This window comes from Condylostylus longicornis, unplaced genomic scaffold (assembly GCF_029603195.1).
Source record: "Condylostylus longicornis isolate FDR11 unplaced genomic scaffold, ASM2960319v2 ptg000001l, whole genome shotgun sequence".
NCBI classification, from domain to species: Eukaryota; Metazoa; Arthropoda; class Insecta; order Diptera; family Dolichopodidae; genus Condylostylus; species Condylostylus longicornis.
In genome coordinates this window covers 510,290-534,539 of record NW_026577970.1, presented here as the reverse complement: position 1 = coordinate 534,539, position 24,250 = coordinate 510,290, and the positions used below count along the sequence as shown (strand labels likewise).

At 33.5% G+C, this 24,250-nt stretch overlaps 1 protein-coding gene across 3 annotated transcripts in view; it reads right to left on the bottom strand.

The window, feature by feature from the left end:
• The window catches only part of LOC129614123 (protein pecanex), a 70,014-nt gene that overhangs the window by 22,113 nt on the left and 23,651 nt on the right, over positions 1–24,250 (bottom strand). For all 3 annotated transcript variants that reach the window (XM_055528714.1, XM_055528628.1, XM_055528560.1), the window contains 4 exons: positions 14,253–15,350; positions 4,202–5,874; positions 3,630–4,073; positions 3,306–3,570 (listed from right to left, as the gene is read on the bottom strand). In XM_055528714.1, the coding sequence (XP_055384689.1) occupies positions 3,306–3,570; positions 3,630–4,073; positions 4,202–5,874; positions 14,253–15,350 (3,480 nt within the window). The remainder of the gene's footprint in view (positions 1–3,305; positions 3,571–3,629; positions 4,074–4,201; positions 5,875–14,252; positions 15,351–24,250) is intronic.

Sequence of the window (24,250 nt, the reverse complement as noted above, 5' to 3'; positions counted from 1 at the left end):
GATGACTAGAGGCTTGCATCCTTAATGCCGATCTAAAGATATTAAAAATGAGTTAAAAGAGAGTGTTTAAAGTTCTTAAAGTCGTTAATAAAATTACAAAGCAGAATAAAAAAAATAAGATCACTATAATCCGACTTCCTCTCCTCATGTTAATCTTTGAAAATTCGGAGGACATAAATAAAATTTACAAAATAGATGTAATTCAGCACATGAAGATTAAAATTGAGTCACTAAGGAGGAATAATTTAATTCTTCAATGCAGAACGTGTCAGAGATATGAGCACACACAGAGATTTTGCCAGCGTCTACCTCAGTGTGTAAAGTGTGCTGCTCCTCATTTAACGATAAATTGTAGTAAGCAAATCCAAGCTCCAAAGTGTGCAAATTGTTTTGAGGCACACCCTGCGAATTACAGGGATTCTATAGTCGCAAAGGAATTATAAAAAAAGAAAAATAACCTTACAAAACATAAATACATAAAAATCATACCAAAAAATACTCCCAAAACTCCAAAAACCCCAAAAACAACTACATTGAGTAAAAGAGTGCAGGAAATACAATATGCCCAAGTGGCGAGGGCTGAACCTGCTGAAAGCAACATCACCTCAAAAACCTGCTGAAAGCAACATAAATATAATGCAAATGATGCAAAATATGATAAAAACTATGAACGAAATCTCATTAAGATTGAACAGTTAAAGTTAAGAACAGTTAAGCATAATAATGTTTATGTATGTAGGCTGAAAAGACTAAAAAATAATGGACGAAAACAAAAAAAGAATTGCGACGTGGAACGCAAATGGCGTTCTCAATAAAAAGCGTATATTAGAAATATTCTTTAGGACCCAAAATATTGATATATGTTTAGTAACGAAGACGCATTTAAAATAGCAAACAGATATAAAAATAAATGGTTACATAGAAAATAAAGCGGTACATCCTAATAAAGAATCAGAAGATGGTTGCGCAATTTTGATAAGGAATAATATAAAACATAATGAAATAAGTAAAGTAGAAAGAGACGATAGTCAATTTGTTGCTGTATGAATAGAGTCTTAATATATAAGAAATAAAATTTCGATGTTGGTGTACTTTACTGTCCTTCGGGACTTGTTATAAAGAGTGATTCATTCAAAGATCTCCTGAATCTCCTTAAAGAGAGGTTTATTCTAGGAGGTGAGCCGGAAATATTGATTGGGGTTCTAGATTGATCTTAACAAGAGGAAGAGAGCTAAGAAAAGCTATTAAAGAAATTGATTGTCACCAAAATATTGGTACTGGTAGACCAAGTGATAGAAATAAAATACCAGATCTGCTAGACTTTTTTATTATCAAGAAAATCTCACCAAATTTCATTAGTTAAGAAGATAACTATGATTTGGATTCGGATCATTCTACAGTTATATTAGACTTAACTGAGACAATTACCAAGAAACAAAATAAGCCCATGTCGATAAATCCACTGACTGGTCTAGTTTTAAAGAAGAGATAAGAATTAAATAAAATTAAGAATTAAGATGATTTAGATTCTGAGATATAGTGAATTTTAATAAAAGCCCGAGAGAAATACTGAATATGATAAACGAAAACAGAAGAGCTAGATAGTAAAACTCACGAGATACGATAGTAAAACTCAAGAGCTAGATAGTAAAACTCACGAGCGGATAAAACTGCACTCAATCGACTCACTCAGAATCTAAAAGGAAGAATAAGAAAGATCAAAGAAGATTCATTTGATAATTAGATTAAAAATATGTCAGCTGAACAAGAAAGTAATTGTTCCTTATGGAGGGCGGCAAAAAAATTAAAAAGCCAATCTTATATGTCCCCGTTATTAGGGGAACATCTTGAACAAATTTTTCAGCCAAATGACATACACTCAAACATAAATATTGTGAGAGCAGAAAACGTTATCGTTCCATTTGCATAAAGAGAAATAGTCGAAGAAATAAAAAGTTTAAAGTCAAGGAAAGCACCGAGTTATGATTTAATTACATCTGACATACTGAAGCAATTACCAAAAAGGGTATAACAATGTTGACTTTTTTAATGAATTCTGAATTAAGGTTAAAATATGTGCCTAATGCTTGGAAGGTGGCAGAAGTTATAATGATATCAAAACCTAGCAAACATTTAAATGAGACCAAGTTTTATAGACCAATCTCTCTGCTACCAATTTTTTCGAAATTTTTTGAAAAGTTATTACTAAAAAGAATGGGACCCATAATTGAGGAGAGGTCATTAATTCCGAACCACTAATTTGGGTTTAGAGTAGGACATTCAACTACTGATCAAATTCATAGAATTAAAAATATTATTGAGCAAGCCCTAGAGGAATAGCAAATTTGTGTAACAATTTTTGTAGACGTGGCATATGTTTTTGACAAGGTTTGGCACGAAAGATTAATATACAAGTTAGAAAAAATATTACCAAAGCAATATGTGTATATTCTCTCTTCTTATTTAACCGACAGATTAATTAGAGTCAAACAGGAGGGGGACTATTCCACACTTAGAGAAATAAGAGCAGGTGTGCCTCAGGGCAGTTTTTTGGATCCAATACTATATCTACTCTCTACAAGAGATGTGTCTCAAATAGCAACCACAATTGTGGTTACATATGCTGACGATACTGGAATAAAGGCAGTAGCACAACTGACGACGCCACAAGAAAATTGCAGCAGTCAAGCAAAAGTTTTGATACTTGGAAATGGAAAATAAAAGTAAATGAACTAAGTTTGCACAAGTAAATTCTACAAATAAAGTTCTTCTAAACCCCTAGAGTAACGAAAGGGCGGTGAGACATAGAGCTCGTCTGGGGCAACATGTCAATATAGAGAAGACTTTGCCTTCTGATTTAGCGCAAAATGCGTTTCACAAAATTGAGGAACGTTCAATCTATATTAAAGAAAATTTTATGGTTTTATTTCATTTGATTTTATCATCTCAAAGTTTCAAAGTTTTTGGAATTTAAAAAACACAAATGAACAATTTTGAAAATTTAACGATTCAGATTATATGAATGGATTTTAGATTTTTTTATGAAGATTAATTATATTTAAAATAAATTATTATATATGCTAAAAAAACGTCCAATATTGATTTGTTTTTATCGTGCATTGAGAAATAAACATTAAGTTATCAAAACATCAAGACTGTTTATCTACGCTAAAACAAATTTTGTGTATCACTAATTTTTGTCTTTCAAAAAAATAGATAACTTTTAATTCTGTAACAACTGTATATTATATTTGTTTTGCATTTGAAATATATGAGTTGGTTAGAGCAAAAAGTTAAAAACTTACATTTAAGAGAGCAAATTGTTATAATCAAAGCACCTGCAGATATACCATATTTTCTTGTTATATGTTGAGAGTCTGCTGTAAGAGCGGAAATAAATATGAGCGGATATAAAACATTCCTTTCCAAAAAACACAAGCACACATAAATTGCTTCAAACCACATAACTTTTGCAGCTTTTGAGACTTCAAATTGACCGAACTCTTTTTGTTTCAACAGAGGGCTAGCAAAACATAGCCATGGCATATGTTTGCGCATTTGAGGTAATACCTAAAAATTAATTACTTTAACCTTTTCTTAGATAAGTGTGTTATCATATTATAATATACATAATGTAATATGAATCCTAAAATGACGGCCATTGTATAAAGGACTATATTTAGGTCAGGTTGCAATACAGTAAACACAGTGCTACTATGAAGGCTTAACATCGATATTACAAGAATTGTGCATATTACTAAGTCATTTTTAAGTCGACTATTTACAGTTGTTTGTAATTTTTTTGGTAATGGATCAGATTGTTCCATATCTAATCCATTGAGAGCATTACTCGATTCGATAGTCTCTGTTGACAACTCGTTTTCCTCTCCTACATTGTTAACAACTTTATCTTCATTTATCTCCAACTTCGATTTTATACTGCATGTTGCTTTTGCCAGTTTTGCCATATTGTCGATTTCAGCTATTTTAAGAGTTTCCGTATTTTTATCCGTTGAAGAGTTTCCATATTTTCCGTTATGCATATCAGAACCAGATGAAGAAACTACAGCATTCTGAAATTTTTTTTTTACATATATGTACCTATATGAATTTTCTTAAAAGATTTTAAGGAATAGCAGATTTAATTTTAGTTGGAAGCATAATGCTACCATATACTACAAAAACTAGTATCCTTAGTTACCTTAGTTAAAGTGCCGTTTATTAGTTCATTATTCGATTTTTCATTTTCCTCTACACAACTTTTATTCTTTAGACTTTTTTTCGATATAATTTTGTATGCGTCTTCATTGTTATCACTTTCTTCCTCATCATCAGGTAAAGTATTAGCTAAACTGAATTTTATTAATGCCCAAATATGACTAAAATCACTTGCCGAACGTGACAAATGATATGCAACGGAAATCAACAACGAACAAAAGAACGAAAACAAAAGATGTTGAGTTCCTTTTTCTTCACTTAATCCGCCAAAAGCTGGGCCATATAAAATACCCACAGCAATTAGAGACTTCATTATACAAATAACTGATGATAACAAAGAACAAACTGCATTGCCCCCAAAAATATGCATATCTATTTGCTCTAAAAGATACATACTAAATGTATTAACTTGAGGAAACAAACCCAAAGAAAAGAAAATCGGAAATAATAAAATGATATTTGACAGGAAATTTATTATTCCCTCGATAATATGTTTTAACGTGAAAGTTACACCAAAAAATTCTATTTTGTTTATTAAATGATTCAAGTTTTGGGTATTGACATCTTCTTTTAACTCCATTTGTAATTGAAAAGAAAATACTAGTAGCAACGAGCATATACAAAAGTAAATCGGTCTTGAATATGAAACTGTTTTGTTAAATCCATGAATAGGTGAGGCTGCATCCGGTTGTACACTTTTTAATAAAGAATATTGGCTTCCTGCTATAACAATGCAAAAACAAAAAGCGAAAATATCTTTATAAAGCCCAAGTTGCAAAATATACGATCCTAAAAAGCATGTTAAACTTGATAATGAAATAGCTAATATTACGTGAAACCAATTTAAATCTCGGTCAAACAAAGCTAAAAGTTGTAAGCGATCCATTGTAATTTTTAGTTCACGTCTACCCAAAAATTTCCACCGATACTTGTAAAATTTTTTGGGATGAATGGGTTTTTCAGTAGACAAACGGCAAGACCTCCAATAATCACAGTAAATAGAATCATTAATTTCAACATTAAGCATTGCTCCTGTGGAAGGTTGAAGTAAATTCCGATGTCTAGAATGGTGTTGATCAACTGCTCCAGAAGCCAAAGAATTTTCAAAAGGATACTGTTCATTAATTAAACCTTGAATAGATAAAGATGCAGACGCTTCATGTTGTTGTTGCATGTTATTACGAGCAAAATTTAAACTATCATCTAGTTTGGAAGTGTTATTAGAACCTAAAGTATCCTTTCCGCTTCCTACACAAGCAGTGTTGGCAATGTTGTCAGAGTCAACAATATTAACTCTATGTTTCAATCGAAAATTTCCTAAATTTTCATTTAAATTCCGCCGCGTTAAAGCTGTTTGATAAACTGAACCACACAATCCATTCTGATGTAACGGATGTAACATAGAACTTTGCTGAGAGACATCCTGCCCAAAAATAAAAGAGTATCGATCCTTATAAGTTCTATACGCATCATTTGTAAAGCTTTCCGCGCTAAAACTACGGGATGAGGCAGAGGACGATGTTCTACTCATAGGTTTAGATGCTGAGCGTTTATTAGGCAGAGCGTTCATACCAGTTATTCCACCAACTGGAACATCCATTCCAGAAACTATAGGGATTTCACTGCTACGTCGAAGACATGTTTTTGGAATCGCACCTAAAAATAAATAAAAAATTTTGGTAATTTAAACTCAATTTAATAATTAAAAAATGTATGTAGTTCTTGGCGTGTATTTTTTTTGCCAACTTGTGGTTATATTTTACATGTGTATGATATTCACTTCCTTTTTTCTGTTATGCATCGAGTGATTGGTAATTCTAAATTTGTTAATTTTTCCATTATTTTTTTTAAGAGATGCGCAGGCATTTAAAATTTAGTAAAAAATTTTGACTAAAATCATTTTTCGAATTCAAATTAATATGTTATTGAATATTGTGGGGCGAAATAAGTTGCAAGAGTTTTTTTTAAATTTTTTGTTATTTTACATGGTGCTTGACGAAAGTGTTCGAAAAGTGCTTTTCAACGATAGATGAAGAAAAAAAAGACTGTTATAATTTTTTAGTTAAAAAAAAAAGACCGTTTTTAGACCCTAAAAAATCGAATTCTAATTTATATATAAAATACAATTTCAACAATGTAAATCAACATAATGAAAATAAAATAACATAATATATTTATATATGTTTCCACATTTAGGCAGAGAACTATCCATACATATGTATGTAATAAATACTTGAAATATTAAAAAATGTATGAAATATCAAAATATTTATGTAAATATGCGCGAATAGAAAGCATATTATTAAAAATAAAGGCTTCTACTAAAAAAACTATTCTGTATTTACATTATAAAACGTGCGCAAAAATAAAAAAAAAAATTATTTCATAATCTAAAAACTGGAAAATCTACAGGATTTATATAAAGAAGGATACAATACAGGATATAAATTTACATAATGAACTAGTTTTTAAACATTTTTGCAGTAACGTCACAAAACATCCAAATAAGTAAATTTAGAAAGTCTCAGTCTCAAATAAAAATTTTATTTTCCTCTAAAATATATTATTTAAAAAGTAATTACAAAGTAAATACGTGGGCATTAGGGCACGGATAAGTGCGCACTACGAGTATCGGGGATTTTAAATTTCTTTTAATAATTTTATTTTTTTCACTAGTAGTCAGGGTTTTCAAATTTTTATCGCACATATTCAATATTTTTTATTAAGTTTATTCTTTTGCAAATATGTACACTTGATTCAATATGACTTGATATTGATATGACGAATAGAGTGTGTTCACCTACTAAGAAAGAAAAAAGATTGGCAAATTCGTAGAAGAAGTATCAAAAATATATCTCTAAAAAAAAAAATGAACTTAAACGAATAAAAATTCATATAAAAAAATTTTTAGTGATGAAATTTTTGTGCAATTATATGATATTGCCCACTTATGCGTATTGCACTTACCCGAGCTAATTCATAAGGACTATATACGAATAGTACATGGGTATTAAAATGTGGTTTACTTTGGAGAGTTTTGGATTAATCCGAGTCGCAATTAAGTGTGTTCTACTGACTTTAGGTAATGTCTTCATATCTAACAAGTCCCAATACTAATTTTTTTTACGAAATATTACGAATTGTTGCTTTTATTCCTGTTTTTTTCTTTAAATGCCACTGATCGTGTCATATTTCTTATTATTTTTTTCGTTTTTTACGTAAAAAAGAGTTTAATATTTTAAAAAATCTCAGGATATTATACATGTTTTTTAAAAAGCTTCCCATTTAAATTATATTGCACGAAAGGAAAGAAAAAATGAAAAAAAATTTCAAATTCATATTTCATGGAATGGTTTCAAACGTTAATGAAGAAGGACGTGTGATTTTTTATGTGCATTTTGTATTTCCCAATAAGGTAAGTTGAGAAGTGTCGGCTAATAAAAATGTAAATAAAAGTAATATAGGTTGACACATTTCAGCAATTTGAGTTATACGTTACTTATAGAATTGTTTCAAATAATTTCAATTAGTTTTTGAGTTATTAAAAATAAAAATGTATGTACATTCTTCCAATAAATTTTTTTTTTAAATATATATTTTAAAACTATTTCAAACATGTTATATTAAATACTTCAAAAATTTTGTTGTGCTCTTCTTTCATATTGTATTGCCTGAGTATGAATCTTAATAGTAAACGCAAACCGATAAAAAATTTACATCTACCTGTCACTTTACAATCTGAATTTTTGAGTCATTTGCGAAGATACTATTTATTTCAAAAATAAAAAAGATATTCGAATCCGGTCATAAAAATATATTATTGTCTTTTCCAAAACCTTTTAAATATTTTTTTACTTAGGTAATATATTAAGTTTTAAAAATTTTTCTCAAATAAAAATAGAGGTGAAATTTAGAAGTGTACATATATAAAATTTGTATTGAAAAAATAATATTTAATTGTATTTTAGATATTATTTTCTAATTCCCTCTTGAAATTTTTTCTTTTCTATGTATTCATATAAATATTTAATAATTATCTTTTCATTAATTATATTTTCAACTTCAAACTACAGATTACTTCCCATATCTTGAGTTAACTTACCCTATGAGAAAAAAAAGCTGTTAACTTAAAAATAAGGATATGCTTTTAGTTGAAGGCGAAGGTTGTGCTTGTTGTTTTTCCGCTTTTTGAATTGATTTTTTAAATATATTTTCGAAAATTTATCTGCTTTATAATAAGTGTTAATTTATTTTAATATTTCTTCTCAAAAAATAGCCACTTCGATTTAAAAAAACCCATATAAAATAAGGTCGTGCTTTCAAGTTTCTCTCTTAGCATTGGGACTTGTTAGATATAAAAACATTACTTTAGTTTAAGCAACTTGAAACACAAAATTTATTCATTGATTTGCATTAGAAGTGGAGAACTATTGATTACAGTATCGATACTATCGATAGTTTTCAACTATCGAAACTATCGATGGTTTTAAAGTCGATATAATACTATCGTCAATATGGTAAATTTACCAAACTCTAAGCATATATTCCTTTTATTACAAAACTTTACTGAAAACATGTTTATATCTAAGAATTGGGTATTTTAAATAATTAATTAAGTGCTAACTTAGAATTAAAACAAAATATCTTCGACAAGCCAAAACATTAAAATCTACCAAAATAAGATGTTTGGATAAAAAAAGTATTTTCGAAAATCGTAACATGTTTAAAGATCTAAAGCTTTGTTAAAACTTTGTTTATAACTGCAAAATTATTCCATGTTTGAAAAAAATCATAGTATAGAAATAATAATTTGTTGCTATTGGTTATTATTTTGTGTGTTCTACTGACTTTAGATAATGTCTTTATATCTCCCAATACTCATGTCAATGATATTAGTTATATTACTATACATAATATAACTAATATCATTCAACCAATAAATCTACAAAAGTAAAATTATTAATTACTAAAGACCAACTATAATTACGCAAAAATTATTTTTAAGATTTTAGTTAGAAGAGCCTAAAACGGAGCAATTGTTCATGCCTTTAATTGTTTATTTCTCTTATAATATACGAAAGAAAATAAAAATAATTAAACAAACGAAAAGGATCTACTTCTTCAATAGTTTTTTTCAAACTAAAAAATAATTTCAATAGAAAATGAATTGAAGAAAATACGAATTATATCGAAGTTGACCCAGTGTCGGATTATTCGATAAGCGATGAGGGGACCCAAGCTTTTAGGGGCCCGAAAAAATTCTGTGAATTGTTCTAGTGCCAAGGAAATTTGTTTTTAAACAAATCTTTTAAATTTTTGAATTTGCATTTGCATAGTCGGTCTATTTTTGTTTTGCATATTTGGGGTTCCTGGGCAAGTACTTACTCTACCTCCTCGTGAATGCCCCTGGCAAGTTTTCTTCCAGCACCCATTGGCAGAACTGGCCGAAACTGTAAGCGCGAACTTTGGCCCCGGTTTGGGTTGGCGTAAGGTTAACTACCTTACCTGTAAAACTCGTCAGTTATGGGAGATTTAAGTGAAGCCTCGGATAGACTGGTTGGATCTTATGGTAACAGACACGGCAAATGTATCAAGGACTATGATTTACGGATTTGCACCTGGAATATAGGAACACTCTACACACCAGGTGCATCTAACAATTTGGAAAACATTCTCGTGCAGTATAAGGCAGACATTACTGCAATACAAGTAATACGTTGGATAGGATCTGGAATTTTAAAGAAAAAGAAATGCGATATTTATTACAGCTGCCACAAAAAACATCACACATTGGGATGCGGATTCGTAGTTGGTGACAGGCTTAGACGTAACGTCATCGGGTTTAAGCCAATCAATGAGCGTTTGGCCGTTATCCGCATCAGGGCCAAATTTTATAACATCAGCCTAATATGCGCACATTCCCCAACCAATGAGGCAGAGGATTCCGCCAAGGAGAATTTCCATGATGTTCTCTACAAAACTTATGGAGCCTGCCCACGATATGATGCAAAAATCTTGTTGGGGGATTTCATTTAGAAGATTGGTCAAAAGCAAATATTTGGAAAAATTATCGGCACCCATAGTCTTCACCACACCACGAACGACGATGGGTTCCGCCTGATCGATCTGGCGGCTTCTTGCAACATGGTCATAAGTAGCACGTATTTTGCACACAGAGATATCCACAAGGCGACCTGGCTGGCGCCGGATGGTCGCACAACCAATCAGATCGACCATATTCTTATCGACGCTCGTCACTGCTCGAGTGTTTTGGATGTGCGTACGTATAGGGGGGCAAATATCGACTCTGGCCACTTTTTAGTTGCAACCAGGTTCAGAGCTCGAATATGCAATGCTAGAAAACTGCATACTGCGACAACGCGGAAATTCAACATTGGAAATTTGCAATCCACCGAGCTAGCCGGAGCCTTTAGAGACCGTCTTTGCGAGAAAATTAATTCCGCGCCTCTTGTTTTTACGTCCGTTAATGAACAATGGAAACAGTACGCAGACATCATGAAGGGGGTGGCTAGTGATACCTTGGGTTATAAACCACCGTTTTCAAGGAACCCTTGGTATGATGATGAATGTTCGAGGTTGACGGCGGAAAAAATGAGACATACAGAAAACCGCTGCAACGGAAAACTAGGGCACAAGAGGAATATAAGGCAAAGAGACGAGAAGAAAAGAGGGTCCTTAGGAGAAAAAAACGGGACCACGCGAAATCTCAGCTCTTGGATATAGAGAAACATAGAGACAAAGCGGAAGTAAGGAGCTTTTATAGAAAAACAAAACAGCTCTCAGCTGGATTCAAGCCCTACACATGTGCTCCGGACCATGGTGCGGGAAATTTGGTGACCGATGAGGAAGGGATATTGCGGGCGTGGAAGCAGCATTTCGAGCGGCTGCTGAATTCGGAAAACACCGAAAGCGATGCATCCACAAGAAACACTTCTGTTAACAACGAAGAGGTAATTTCACCTAGCCTCGAAAAAGTTAACAACGCCATTCAAAAGCTCAAGAACAATAAGGCGGCTGGTTCTGATGGCCTGTTCAAAGCTGGGGGTGATGTACTGGTTAGGAGCATGCACCAGATCATATACCGCATTTGGATGGAGGAAAGCATGCCCGACGAAGGGGGTGTTAGCATCATGAGGCCAATCCACAAGAAAGGTGACACCAAGTCCTGCAATAACTATCGTGGAATATCCCTAATAAATATCGGATACAAGATTCTATCCAACGTATTGTGCGAACGACTAAAACCACTCTGTAACAACGTGATAGGAAACTATCAATGTGGTTTTAGACCTGGAAAATCTAATACCGACCAGATCTTCGCACTTCGTCAAATCCTGGAGAAGACCCACGAATTTCAAATCGATACTCACCACCTATTTATCAATTTTAAATCTGGCTATGACAGCATACACCGCGCCGCACTATATGAGGCGATGGCAAAATTTGGGTTCCCGAGCAAAATTATTCGCTTGTCTCGGATGACACTAGAAAATACTAGATGTTCGGTGGCAATCGGGAAAAATACATCGGAAGTATTTCGGACGCGTTCCGGTTTTCGCCAGGGGGACGCGCTGTCATGCGACTTTTTCAATCTTGTGCTGGAACAAATAGTGCGGGTGTTAACACCGAAGGCACTATCTTCTTTAAATCCGTGCAGCTATTGGGTTTTGCTGACGACATCGACATAGTCGCTCGCTCGCGACGAGCGGTCATCGAAGCCTTTACAAAGATTGATCAGGAAGCAAAAAAAGTGGGTCTGAATGTTAACGAGACCAAGACAAAGTATATGCTGTCAACCATCAAGGCGACCGCTGTCCATCATATTGGTCAAAACATCACGGTTGATCCATATAATTTTGAGGTAGTTAAGGAGTTCATCTACCTGGGAACTAATGTAAATTTCGCTAATGACATCAGTGTGGAGGTGCGACGTAGAATAACCCTGGCAAATCGCTGCTACTTCGGTTTGCGAAAACAACTGGGTTCAAAACTCCTATCCAGCAACACTAAGCTGCAGAGCTCGTTCTTCCGGTCTTATTTTATGGCTCGAAAGCTTGGACACTGTCTAGGACAAGTGAGCAATGCCTTGGTGTTTTTGAGCGAAAAATTCTTCGTCGCATATTTGGTCCTGTGAATGAGCAGGGGATCTAAGATATAACGCCGAAATCTACAAGCTGTATCAGGACATTGATGTAGTCAGCAAAATCAAGATCAAGCTACACTGGTTGGGCTACATTGCACAAATGTCCGAAAGCGCCCCAGCAAGGAGATCGTTGGAGAGATCGTTGGAGTAGGCCGCATCTTCGTTGGAGAGACGAAACTTCGGCGGATTTGGAAAGACTTCGTGTCTCCAATTGGAGAAGAGCCGCCCAGGACCGCGGCGGATGGAAAAAAGTTATAAGTTAGGCTCAGGACCTCCATGGTCTGTAAGGCCTAGTAAGTAAGTAAGTAAGATATCGAGTCTATGACAGGTAAGTTTTACGAAATCATTTTTGCTGCATTGGAATTGTTTATTCCAGTATTGAAAACTAAAGATACTGGCTTACGCAAAAATGTATATTTGGCCCGTAGTTAACGCTCAGTTCTTGACGCCTGATTTCTTCCAAAAGTTCAAGCGAAGCTTATATATGAAGTTTCAAGTAAATCGGTTGAATATTGTCTTCATAATGATCAAAAATGTAAAACAAGCCCGCTAAAAAGTACAATTCCCGAGGCCTGATATGTCCCAAAAGTTGATCAATCCGTGCCATGGCCGAAATAAATTTACATATAAAATTTAATCAAAATCGGTTCAGCCGAACTTAAGATACACCCGTGCACACACAAACCGACAGACCGATAGGTTGCTAAAAATTGTTTATTTACAGTTCCCTACTATGGAGAAGTGCATTCCCACCGAAAACGCGATATGCAAAATTTGTTGCCATCACATAACCTATCTATACAATACGGTCGGTAAAAAACTAATTATTGTTACAGTAAGTAAAAATGCAAAGATATCAAAGTTCTATCCTGAAACGTGTCAAAAATTACTAAGAAACATTATGGGAGAAGACAGATTAAATGATATGGCGATTTTATACATAGAAAAAGATATTTTAAGCGAAATTAATACAGATAAAATAATTGATGAATTCGCTGAAAATATAACGAGAAGAAAGTTTATATAAAAAATTATTATTTTATTTATTTCCTAGTTTCTTTAGTTTAACTCTCTAAAGGTACGTTTCAACCGTAAATGAAATAAGGTTCAAGTAAATCGGTTTGTCAAGTTTGTGTATTATTTTGTTATCAATTTTTCAATAATTTTACCACGTGAATCAACTTTTAATAAATTTTATGCAAAATAATTTGATATGGAAGTAAATTTTTTATTTAAAAAGACCAAAATTTCAATAAAGTCTTTTTTACATACCCATTTTTTTATATTTTTTGAAATCTCTAAATGTGAGTTGATAAATCCGTAAAATTATTATGTTCATCTGATACACGAAAACTATTTTATTTTTTTTGTAATTTAAGGGCCCAGATATTTTTGCCGCTTACGGCCACCACTTCGTTTGACCCACCCGATCATTTGATTTGAAAAATTTTTTAAAATTTCATTTTATTTGTAAAAATAGTGATCCAAAACATAACTTGTAAAATTGTAAGAATTTTTTACAATGAATTGTTTAGGATTCAGGTAAAATAAATTTGTCTTGATGCGAAATGTAAACTGTAATAAACTTTGTTTTAAGACGATTTGGATGTCACAGCTTATTGTTGTTATGTATTAGGTTTGTGTTTTTGTGCACGAAAATAAAAGAAATCATAAAATTAAAAATTAATTTTCTAGAATTTCTCTTTCTTGTTCTATTTTGCTGTTTTAGTTTTTGTGTATACATATGTATATATGCATGTATATACAAAAATATACAACTACATTTTTTGATTTTTACGGGTATCTATGTCCTTTTTCTCTCTCTATAAAAGCTAAAAATACAAAATTATTTTTAAGATAAAATAAATACCTAGACTTTTTGCATCTTTCAAACATAAATTTTCAATGTCTGCTTCTTCTTGAGCTATATTCAAACCCCTTAACATTTCGGAGTCGTCATTTGATGTTATTGATTTTCCACTTTTCGTAACTTCATAGCCACTTTTTCTGTAAAACGATTCCTCATTTTCTAATAACATATCTTTAGAATTTGAATTCATTTCTTCTTGGTCACAAGATGTGCAAGGCGATTGAACACACGTAAAATTTTTATTTCTTTTTGCATTTTTAAAAAATTTTTTATTGTCAAGCTGAATAAAATTTGGTTGTTCTAAATCAGACAATTTCGACTTACAAATGTCGTTTATATTTTGGTTTAATAAAGGTGATCTTGATCCGTTATTATCAGTTTCGGAGTCAGTGGATTGAGCTCTCGGTTTTTCAATTTCAGATTCAGATTCAGTAGTATTTGTAAATTGCTTTACTTCTGAAGAATTAATATAATTATCACAACCATCACATTCGCTTCTGTGCGAGTAGGAGTGATTATTGTTATCATTTTTGGCGCTGCGATGAGATACGCCGCTTTCTTGGTGGGCTTCATTTTGATTGTCGATGTAATAATCTACATTATTTTTATTTGACATAATTGTTTCATTATTATCAGTACTTTCTTGGTTTAGTCTTTCTGTTGTACGCTCCAACAAATTTTTATCCTTATACTTATTTGATGACAAAGATGAAACCAATAAGCAATGCTGATCATTTTCGTTGATTTTTTCTACTTGCTCAGCAATAGGGTAAACATTAGCTTCAGAATTTCTAGCATAATCAGTAGAATATTCCTTGCAACAAGCTGCCGAATCAGAGCCGATATTCAAATTAATATTTTCCATGTGTTCCCCAAAATTTGAACAAAATATTAGATGGTGATTTCGCACAAGACACTTGCTGGGAGGAGGTAACAATGGAGGGTTCGAAGATTTAAAATGTTGTCCAACTATAGCCTCAGTACTATTGGGGTGTAGCGTAAGATTTAATACTGAAGGTTGGGGAAAACCTACATCTAAAGCAGTACTTTTGATTCGCCGCACATTACTTGTTTGTGAAACTTCAGAACTTATAGCACCTGAAATAATAACAACATAAAATTAAAAATTTTAAACTTGCATTAGTGTTACAAAAACTATAAATTAAAGATTAAATAATTGTATAAATTGTAAATTAATTGAAATTGATACCGACTCATAGTAAAATAATTTTTCCATTTTTTAAAAAAAAACATGTATATAATAATATAAGGAGTTAAACGTTGAAATCATATTATCTTGTAAAATTACGATTAATAAATATGTCTAATTGTTATAGCAAGTTAAGTATTTAAGTATTTTTTTTTTAAGTATTTTTCATTTATTACTGAAAATTACATGATGTAGAGTTAATGAAGTTACATACAGTAACAGTTTTGTTTCTAAAAATATTTTGTATTTGAATTATTTCAGAAACAAAATAATTTCTTGTTATAAATTATAATTAATAATAAAATCAACAGTATTATTTAAAATAATAAAATATATTCAAAATATTAAACGTTGAAATTTTGGAAATCTTTAAAATTTTGGAAATCTTTCTTTTTTGGAAATCTATTAAAAACTGAGTTTTTCAATAATTGATTCAATTCTTACCACTGCGATTTGTTGATGATCACAGCTAAGGTATGAATCACTGGAAATATTATACTCTCAAAATCAAATGACAACTCCCGTCAAAGCTTCGCATTTCATTGAGTTTTTGTTTGATTCTCATTTTTGTACCATTTACTGATGATTTTACTGTATTCAAATTTAGTAGTAGTAGCGGAAAACAGTAAATTTTTAATTCCAATTTATGTTATTAGAAACCACGTACATACGCTCAATGAATTTAAAAATTCAACAGGAAAGTTCAAAATATCCGCACTTATATATGAGTATTTTTCCTTTTTGGAGTTAAAATGACAGAACTCAAAATATTATCGATTCAAAATATTTAAAATATTAAAAATTATTCATTAATTCACAATGTCTAATGAGTAAAATTTACTGGAAGTCTCCATATAATAAAAACTATTTTACCACCAACGTTTAGATCATCTAATAATCGATTAATGGTCGTCAAAGCCATTGAGTGGGCACATAGTTATGTTTCAATTACAATCAAGGAAGCGGATTTAAGTTCTTTGCATTGGAAATGGTAATTTGAATATATTATGCAATATTCGACCATTAATAAATAGAGTTCAACCATTTCTGCTAAATGAATAATATGAACTAAATTAATTAAAAGTAAATTGTGAATGAGAGCTCTTTGAACAAAAGTCTTTTCACAATCAATTTTGCATTAAATTGATCCATAAAAGCAAAATGTTGTACATGCAACGGCTTTGAAAGACTTATTGTTCGCACAATGTTTTATGCAACATGAATATGTTTTTTAATTTAAGTAAAGCCAAATTGACTAAATTATTTTCGTAATGCTAATGCATCTCATCTTCATAAGTTTTCAAATTAACAAAATTCGTGCGATCATGTAAATGTAATAATAATAAATGAAAGAATTCAATATTTTCCGGTGTAACATCATATAACGGTGAAATGTCTTTTCACTCCAAGTTTACGCATTTGTTATATCTTTTAATTTTCAATCCAATGTTGGATACAAGAAAATTGCAATCAAGCTTCATTTTAGCATATCTTTGATAATGAATTGTTGAAATTAAAATTCCAAATAACCAACAAAGAACCAACAAAACGTCTACTCAAAAAACTATTGAATTTTCCAATTTGAAATTCATCATTAATTTGCGCATAAATAAGTACCGATGGTAAAACTACTCTTCATCCTACAGTAGAGTAATCATTATCATCATTATCAGATGCAAATTCAAGAAATTAGTTAAAATATTATATAGATCTCAGCACGAGTTTTATTTGATTACTATAAATAGTTGTTTTTTTTTGGTATTTTTGAATATGAATTTATAAACCAAACTAAAACTAATGTGAACTGATTATACATGCCACCTACAATTTTCATTTAAAAATAAGAGCAGATAAATCTAAAACACACACGTTTAAAAGGTGATTTACCATTTTTACGCTATTAAATATTCTTAAAATGCACACTTCTTAATACCCTAATTTAATAACTTATACACTTTACATTATAGCTGAAATTTAACTTGAAGCCAAAAGTTAAAATTCTGTAGTTTTGAATTTACTTCTTTAAATTTTTATAGAAAAGAAAAATAATTTGTTTTTTTTTTTTCTCGCACATTCCTTAACAAATCTTTAACATTTTTTACATGAACATTTCTATTATTTCAAGAAATTTTTGTTTCAATTTAATTTGAAATTTTATTTCACAACATAAAATCATGTTACCAATAAATAAAAAATATCATGAGGGCGGCGCCTAATGTGAAAGAATCGAACCGCTCTAATATAAAAAAATTCTTTTTTGAAGTCCTCAACTCTCTTGAAGCACCTAAACGTTTTGGCACCTTAGTTGAATTGGTTCAAGCTATTTACCGACCGTATTGTGTAAACAATAGGTAGGTTATGTGATGGCAACAAATTTTGCATATCGAGTTTTCGGTGGGAACGTACTTCTCCATAGTAGGGAAGTGTAAATAAACTATTTTTAGCAACCTGTCGGTCTGTCGGTCTGTCCGTCTGTCGGTCTGTCGGTCTGTCGGTCTGTGTGTGCACGCGTGTATCTCAAGTTCGGCTGAACCGATTTTGATGAAATTTTATATGTAAGTTTGTTTCCACCATGGCACGGATCGATCAAGTTTTGGTATATATCAGGCCTCGGGAACTGCACTTTCTAGCGGGCCTGTTTTACATTTTTGAACATTTTGAAGAAAATATTCAACCGATTTACTTGAAATTTCATATATAAGCTTTGCTCGATCATACGCAAAAATTCCTAACTTTTGGAAGAAATCAGGCTTCAACAATAATTAACCGATTTCATTGAAATTTAATATATGAATTCCCCGTATTAAAACAATGAAAATGTAAATTTTTTGGAAAGATCAGGCATCGGCAACTAGACGTTTACTACGGGCCAAACATACACTTTTGTGTATATAAAGAGAAATAATCAACCGATTTCATTGAAATTTAATATATTATTCCTCATATTAAAGCAATGAACATATAACTTTTTTGGAAAGATCAGGGCTCGAGAACTGATTTGCGGGCCGATTTTACATTTTTCACCACATCCACAGAACAAATTGATGGAATTTCTTGAAATTTGATATTTGAGTTCTGGTTGTTACCGAAACTAACTGGTGAGCATTTCAGGGAATATGCTTCGGGTAGCACAAAGCGAAACTCTACTAAGAGCCAAATTTACATTTTTCTAAGTATGTTAACTATAAGCTTACTAATGTCCTAAAAATTGGAAAGAAGTATTTAACAGACATTTTTATAATATTCTGTAACACTTTCATTTAACTAGACAATACACAATGCGGTCGGTTATGTGCTGACCACATCAGATTTTTTTGACTTTTAATTACCTCTTGATAAATATATAACCAGTACTAGTTATGTGTGCTTATATTGCAAGCTAGTACTAGTTATATTAGCATAGTTTTCGAAATTTTTTGAAATTATAAACCAGATTAATCTATATTTAAAACAAGTAAAAACTTTTCAGTCGGTCCAAATTGACTGAATTATACCCTGCATTTTGTCAATCTGAGCATAAAGACTTGTTTTTAAAATATTTAGAATTAGTTTTCAATAGTTACTAGAAGAGTTACACAAACCTGTCGGACCATTTAACAAAAACTTCAGGGTTATGTCTGACCTATTATTGGACCCATTACTGCCAAGATTCATGAATCTAACCTTACTATTTTTTTAAATATGTAAAATTAAGTACGCAACAATTTGAAATTAATTTGCCAAGCCATCCCAAAAAAAATTCAAGGATTTGTAGTACCTATAACTAGACACCTGACTGCCAGGTCTTATAAATCTAACATTATTATTTTTCTGAATATGTAAAATTAGCTTTTGGAGTTGCATGGCAATTACCTGAACCCGTTGTTAGGTTTAGGTAAATAGGTTTTGACCAATTCGAACTGACACAACAAGCGGACGGACATGTCCAAATCAACGCAGAATTTTACGCTGAGCAAGATTGTCATGTCGATACCGCAGATGAATCCTTCAAATGGTTACAAACTCTTTAGTACAATATTTATTATAGACTACAACTTCACGAAAGTGCAGGGTGTAATAAATATTAAAATGCATTACATATAATTCTCTAGTAAATATTTCGTTGTTACATAACTTGATACCTTATAAAAAATCAAGGCCGGGACACTGCTTTTTTTATAAATGGATTTGTTAAAATTGCATGTATTTTTAAAACAAGAAAAAATTATTCTGAAGAATCATTTTTTTTTGTTGTTTTTCTGGAAAAAATTATGATTTTTGCCTATTTTCATTTCGAGATTTCTATGACTAAAACCTAAACATTTTTATACAAATGAAATTTGATATTTTCTGAGCAATGTATCAAAAATTCAAATTTTAATGATTCGAAATTGAAATTGAAATTGAATTCGAAATGAAAATTTTAACTCGAACTGGACACACCATTGCCAAATTCCATGAATCTAACTGTATTATTTTCCCAAATAATTAAAATTTGTTTTTGGAGTTGTATGGCAGCTACCCGAAACAGTCCAGGCCTTCCAATAAACCTTCCTTCAGAACATATGTAAAATGTAATTGGACACAATTTTGCAAAATTTGATATTAATATCTCTTCTAGTTTTTTAAATATTTAAAAAAAACCTCTTTGAGTTCTATGCAGATACCCGAACTCGGTGTCCCATTTGGTCCAATTACAATAGCAGCCGTACTTGGCAGAAAAGAAGTTAGTTGTTTTTGGGTTATCAAATTTTGAGAAAGTTAATAAAAATTTTATTAGATTTTAATTTACGTTAGAATTTAAGTTTGTAATTATTTGATTTTAAGTTTTATAATTATCACAGTGCTTTTATAATTTTGTAATCATTACAAAAATGCATCGTTTCAAGTTGCCCTCTATAAAAACGAACATAATAAAAATATTATAAAGACATTTGTGTAGGTTTTAAAGTTCCTGATGCTGTAAATTAGGTAAATCAGTGAATTAAACTTACTTGCAATGTGAAAATATTTCATAACATAACTAAAATCACATACATACCTAAAAAGAATTATATGGAGTTTAAAAATAAAAAGTAATGTCTATATATCTAACAAGTCCCAATGCTAAGAGAGAAACTCGAAAGAAAGACCTTATTTTAAATGGTTTTTTTTAAATCGAAATGGCTTTTTTGAGAAGAAATAAAAAAATAGATTCATACTTATTATAAAGCAGGTAAAATTCCCAAAATATATTTTAAAAATGATTTAAGTATATAAAAAAGCGGAAAAACTATAAGCAAAACCTTCGTCTTCAACATTTTATTTGTTACTGAAATTTCATTAAAAGCTAACTCAAAATATGGGAAGTCAACTTGAAAATATAATTAATGAAAAAATAATTATTAAATATTGATATGAATACATAGTAAAGAAAAAATATGAACAGGGAATTAGAAAATAATATCTAAGATACAATTAAAAATTATTTTACCAATACAAATTTTATATATACACGTTAAAATTTTACCTCTATTTTTATTTCAGAAAAATTTTGAAAAGTTAATATATCAATTACCTAAGTAAAAAAAACAAATATTTAAAATGTTTAAAATATTTTTATAAATAGATTACTCTTGTTTACCTGCTATTAAGATATGAAAGAAGAGCAAAAATAAATTTTGCATGCACTAAATATAACATGTTTGAACTAGTTTTAAAATAATTACGTACAAAAAAAATGGAAGCCCGTTAGATACATACGTATTTATTTTTAATAACTTAACAACTAATTAAAATATTCTATAACTACATTTTAAATAACTGAAATGAAATAATAACTCAAATTGTTGAAATGTACATTATAATGTTTTCATTACCGACCCTACTCAACTTACCTTATTGAAAAATACAAAATGTACATAAAACGAGAAAAAAATAGAGTTCCTATGTGCGAATAAATATGCCATAACTGCCTATGGGACAGACTATGACTTTAAGTTGCCGTATTACCATATTAATTTATGCAAAATTTCAGTGCTATGTGTTTTTAAAAATACTGTGTGTGCCAAACTACTATTGAAGTTGTATGGCAGCTACCATGAAGAGCCAAGAAATTTTAACGAATTTTATCAAGCACATCGGCGCTACTAATATATTCGCTTGTGTGAAATTTTAATACTACAGCTTTTATAGTTTCTGAGATTCGTAGATTCGTAGATTCTAAGGGAACCGAGTGGGACAGGAGTAACACCCCAAACCACCGCAGCCATTTTTGACTTATTGTAGCCCCCCCACTCTCCCGTCTATAATATCCCCGTCCCAATCACAAAGCCGGAGATATCCCTAAGGGAGTTGGACAACAGTTCCCGAACACTTAGGGACCCATGTCCAATCTATTGCGGCGCCGAACAGTCAGTCGGACAGTCGCAGAGAATGTGCACGGCGGTCTCATCTCCACCCCCACAAAAAATGCACAGGGGGGAGCCCAACTACCCCAGACTATGCAGGTGGTACTTCATTGGGCAGTGCCCCGTGAAGAAATTCGCAATAGTGCGAACCCGGCTCCTGCTCATCCCCAGCAACTCTGCGGTGAATCCGCTGGAGCACGCCGAAAGAAACACTTTCGCATGACGGCACCCTTTCGTGCCCCGCTAGTGACGGCCGTATTACGCCGCGAGCAGGCAGACAAGCCTGGCCCCCACGGCGGAAGAAGGCAGACCGCAGAAAGGCAGCGGCTGCACAAAGTCAGCCCCAGATCCCCTCCGCGCCAGCTCATCGGCAACTTCGTTGCCCGCATGGCCACTATGGCCCGGCACCCAAATGAGCATCACTCTGTTCTCCGATGCCAATTCTATAAGTGCAGCAAGGCAGCTCCAGACCAGCTTGGATGTAACCTGAGCTGAACGAAGCGCCAGAAGAGCAGCCCTGCTGTCTGAGAACACATAGATGGTGCGGTTTCTATACCCCCTTTCCAAATTGATTCTCAGACAGATCTCTATTGCATGTATTTCGGCCTGGAACACTGTGCAATACGGGTCAAGGGTTGCACTGTGCAATATACAGGCGTGTCCGGGCGGACACCGTATACGCTTGAACCCACACCCGACTCCGTTTTGGACCCGTCCACATACCACACGCTCGAACCCGACCTAAGTACCGGACCACCCCGATCCCACGTCCATCGATCGGGAAACAGAGCCCTGTACCTGTGGTCGAAGTTGTACCGCGGCAGACAGGTATCCGACATGGTTATTCTTAGAATCGGATCGCTCTCAATGAAGTCTCTGTGAGTTCTGTGGGCCAATTTTAGCCCTGCCCCGTCCTCGCCAGAGAGAAGTCGGCAAGTCACTAGCCGAGCTTCCCTCAATATATGGAGGTGCAGTGGCGGCAATCCGATCATCACCTCCAATGCAGCGGTGGAAGCCGTCCGCATTGCCCCGCTCACTCCCAGGCAGGCCAGCCTCTGTAGCTTTTCCAGCTTGGCCCGCACACCCGCCTGCTGAGCCTTACGGCACCATACAATCGACGCATAGATGACGATGGGCCTAGCAAGGGCCGTATATAGCCACAGTGCTATCCTGGGGCTAATTCCCCAGGTCCCCCCGATGAAGCTCCTACACGTTCACAAAGCCGCCGTGGCCCTTTCGATAACTCTATCTATATGGGTATTCCAGGCGAACAAACATCCTGGGTTATATCCCCCAGATACTTCACCTCTCTAGAGTAACTAATACGTTCACCAAACCGAATTGGGCTCGTTAATCTACCCCTGCTTCAGCGTCTGCTGAAGGCGACTAAAGTGCTCTTGCTTGGATTTATATTTAACTCGACGCCTTTGCACCACCTTTCCACAACACGTAAATTTTGCTGTAGAAGATCAGAAATAGTGCTCTCAAATTTTCCCCGCACGACGAAAGCCACATCGCCGGCGTATCCCCAGACACGCGCCCCGGAACCCCTGAGAGCAGCGATTAGATCATCCACTACAATGGACCACAGGAGGGGTGAAAGAACCCCGCCCTGCGGACATCCTTTTGCAGCGGAGATGAAAAGTATATCGTCAGCTATGGTGGACTTAATAATCCTATCCTGTAGCATCCGATTAACCCATCTGCTAGTCGTCGCATCAATCCCTCGTTTGTGCAACGACTCACAGATGACATGATATGGGGTGTTGTCAAAAGCTCCCTCCATATCAAGGAAGCAGCCAACTGCCACCTCCCGCACTCCCAGTGAGTTTTCAACAACCCCCACCAGACTCTGCAGAGCGAGCACAGTAGACCTTCCTGACTGATAGGCATACTGAGATTCATGCAAGGGATTGCTTCCCAGTGCATCGTCCCGTATAAATCTATCAATCACTTTTTTCATTGCTTTCAATAGAAAAGAAGTAAGGCTGATTGGACGGAAAGACCTTGGGTTGTTGCTTGGTCGCTTACCAACCTTCGGAATATACGTCACTTTAGCCATCCTCCATGCCTGAGGGATGTAACCCCACGCATAGCTGGCACGAAAAATTTCCAACAGTACTCTGGCGATATGTTGGAAACCCCTCTGCAAAAATGCAGAATATATCCCGGCATCACCTGGAGATTTGAAGGGCCTGAAAGAGAAAACAGCCCATCTAATCCTGCCCATCGTGAAGACTAGACAGGATTGTTGCCAGCCATCCCTCCTGGGCCAGGATGCCCTCGGTTCAATGACCGCATTTGAGTGATTCCGAAGAATCTCCGAGTCAGGGAAGTGCATTGACGCCATAAGCTCCAACAACTGCTTTCCGTTCTCAGTCATGGAACCATCAGGACGTTCCATTAGGCCCAACCCGCTA